The following is a 2,121-nucleotide window of genomic DNA, read 5'->3' on the forward strand; positions in this document are numbered from 1 at the left end:
ATTTAATTATTTAACATTTAATACTATAGATGTAATATGTGTTGTCTGTCATTGTAGCTGGGATAATTTTACTTATTAAAGCTCATAATCTTACCACTTGAAACATCACTAGCCCTGAAGCTGCTGGTAGACATCGCGGTTGGAATTATCAAAGGTTTTTGACACCTGAGAGACACCGTAGCAACTCCTTTGCGTTTGGAAGCGGGGGTGGGGGTGGGGGAAGGACCAGGGAGGATGATTCAACCACTCAACCACTAGATGTCGCTGAAAACAACAAATCCTACACACTGTGCCTTTAAAGTGAACAGACAGATGGGCCTTTACACCTCCACCTTTGAAAAGCCAAACTGTTGGCTCAACCAGAGTGACAAATGTTTGATGTCCTGCTCATTCTGCTCCGACTCACTCGTCCTCTGTTGCTCTGTGGTCTACCAGGTGTACGAACAGCTGTACGACACGCTCGACATTGTTGGAGGACCAGAGGTGCGAGCTCAGGCAACAGCCAAGGTATCAGGAACAAAGTCCTAAACTGAAGACTTCTGTGGACAGAGGAACCTCCAGTAGTGTAAAACGTGTGTGTGTGGACGGGTTCTTTCCACAACGTGGGGTATTTTTTAACCAAAAGAGCAGCCTCGCGGTGACCAAAGTGAATCATGGGGAACAATGCCAGGTCCCCACGGGTCCAAATGCATGTTACAGGTGTGGGGTTAGGTTTAGGACCAAGGTTTAGGTTAGTTTTAGGGTCAGGTAAGTTTCTGTGAGGTTAATTTTAGAGTATATGGTCAAGGGTTAGGAAATAAAGTCTAAAAAACATGAATGGAAGTCAATGGAAGGTCCTCACGAGGTCAAGAAACAAGTGTGTGTGTGTGTGTGTGTGCGCGCGTGTGCGTGTGAGTGTGCGTGTGCGTGTGTGTGTGTGTGTGTGTGTGCACGCGTGTGTGTGCTGAGTCTAGTTTTAGTGTTGACTTCAGATTAAAACCTCAGATAGATAAATTAGTCTCTGTAATTGTTCTCACATTGTTCCATCATGCAGCTGTTTTTATTCTTCCTTGTYAAATGAAAACTGAACACTGCTTGTGATGGAARTTAAACCAACAAAATAAAGGTCTTTGTTCAGGCTCAGACCTAGCTGTGAGACACACAGACACATWGAGACAGCGTTTGTCCTTGTTCATGGTTGGACTTTGTCTCTCTGTAGGCCACAGTAGCTGCCTTCGCAGCCAGCGAGGGTCACGCCCACCCCAGGGTGGTGGAGCTGCCCAAGACAGAAGAGGGGCTGGGCTTCAACATCATGGGAGGGAAGGAGCAGAACTCCCCCATCTACATCTCCAGAGTGATCCCTGGAGGTGTGGCTGACCGCCAAGGAGGGCTAAAGAGAGGAGACCAGCTGCTGTCGGTCAACGGAGTGGTGAGCCCTGCTTGGTTTTACTAGCAAGAAACTAACTTCAGTTAACGCGACACTCTTCTGTGTAAATTCCTTCAATAAAAGACAACCTGTGTGTGTGCAGAGCGTGGAGGCGGAGCAACACGAGAAGGCTGTGGAGCTGCTGAAAGCTGCCCAGGGCTCAGCCAAACTGGTGGTCCGCTACACCCCCAAGGTCCTGGAAGAGATGGAGGCTCGCTTTGAGAAGATGAGGAGTGCTCGCAGACGACAGCAGCACAGCAGCTACTCGTGAGACTGCTTGTTAGTCTGAACCCCGTCACCACTGTTCTTTATCTAGCTTTACTATTACTGTCTACTACTATTAGTACTACTGCTGTACTGCTGCTATTACTACTACTATTAATAATACTACTGCTGTACTGCTGCTATTACTACTACTATTAATAGTACTACTGCTGTACTGCTGCTATTACTACTACTATTAATAATACTACTGCTGTACTACTGCTATTACTACTACTATTAATAGTACTATTGCTGTACTACTGCTATTACTACTACTATTAATAATACTACTGCTGTACTACTGCTATTACTACTACTATTAATAGTACTACTGCTATACTACTGCTATTACTACTACTATTAATAATACTACTGCTGTACTGCTGCTATTACTACTACTATTAATAATACTACTGCTGTACTGCTGCTATTACTACTACTATTAATAATAC

The 2,121-nt window shown here is 44.9% G+C and overlaps 1 protein-coding gene across 2 annotated transcripts in view; it reads left to right on the plus strand.

Annotated features, from left to right (window-relative positions):
• lin7b (lin-7 homolog B (C. elegans)) overlaps positions 1-2,121 on the plus strand; it is a 6,806-nt gene that overhangs the window by 1,712 nt on the left and 2,973 nt on the right. Inside the window, exons 3-5 of one of the 2 annotated variants that reach the window (XM_014020961.1) lie at positions 436-507; positions 1,199-1,408; positions 1,509-1,684. In XM_014020961.1, coding sequence (XP_013876415.1) covers positions 436-507; positions 1,199-1,408; positions 1,509-1,676 — 450 coding nt within the window. In that variant the 3' untranslated portion in view covers positions 1,677-1,684. The remainder of the gene's footprint in view (positions 1-435; positions 508-1,198; positions 1,409-1,508; positions 1,685-2,121) is intronic. The other variant, XM_014020960.1, reaches the window with a different exon arrangement.

Source organism: Austrofundulus limnaeus, unplaced genomic scaffold (assembly GCF_001266775.1).
Source record: "Austrofundulus limnaeus strain Quisiro unplaced genomic scaffold, Austrofundulus_limnaeus-1.0 Scaffold274, whole genome shotgun sequence".
Lineage (NCBI taxonomy): Eukaryota > Metazoa > Chordata > Actinopteri > Cyprinodontiformes > Rivulidae > Austrofundulus > Austrofundulus limnaeus.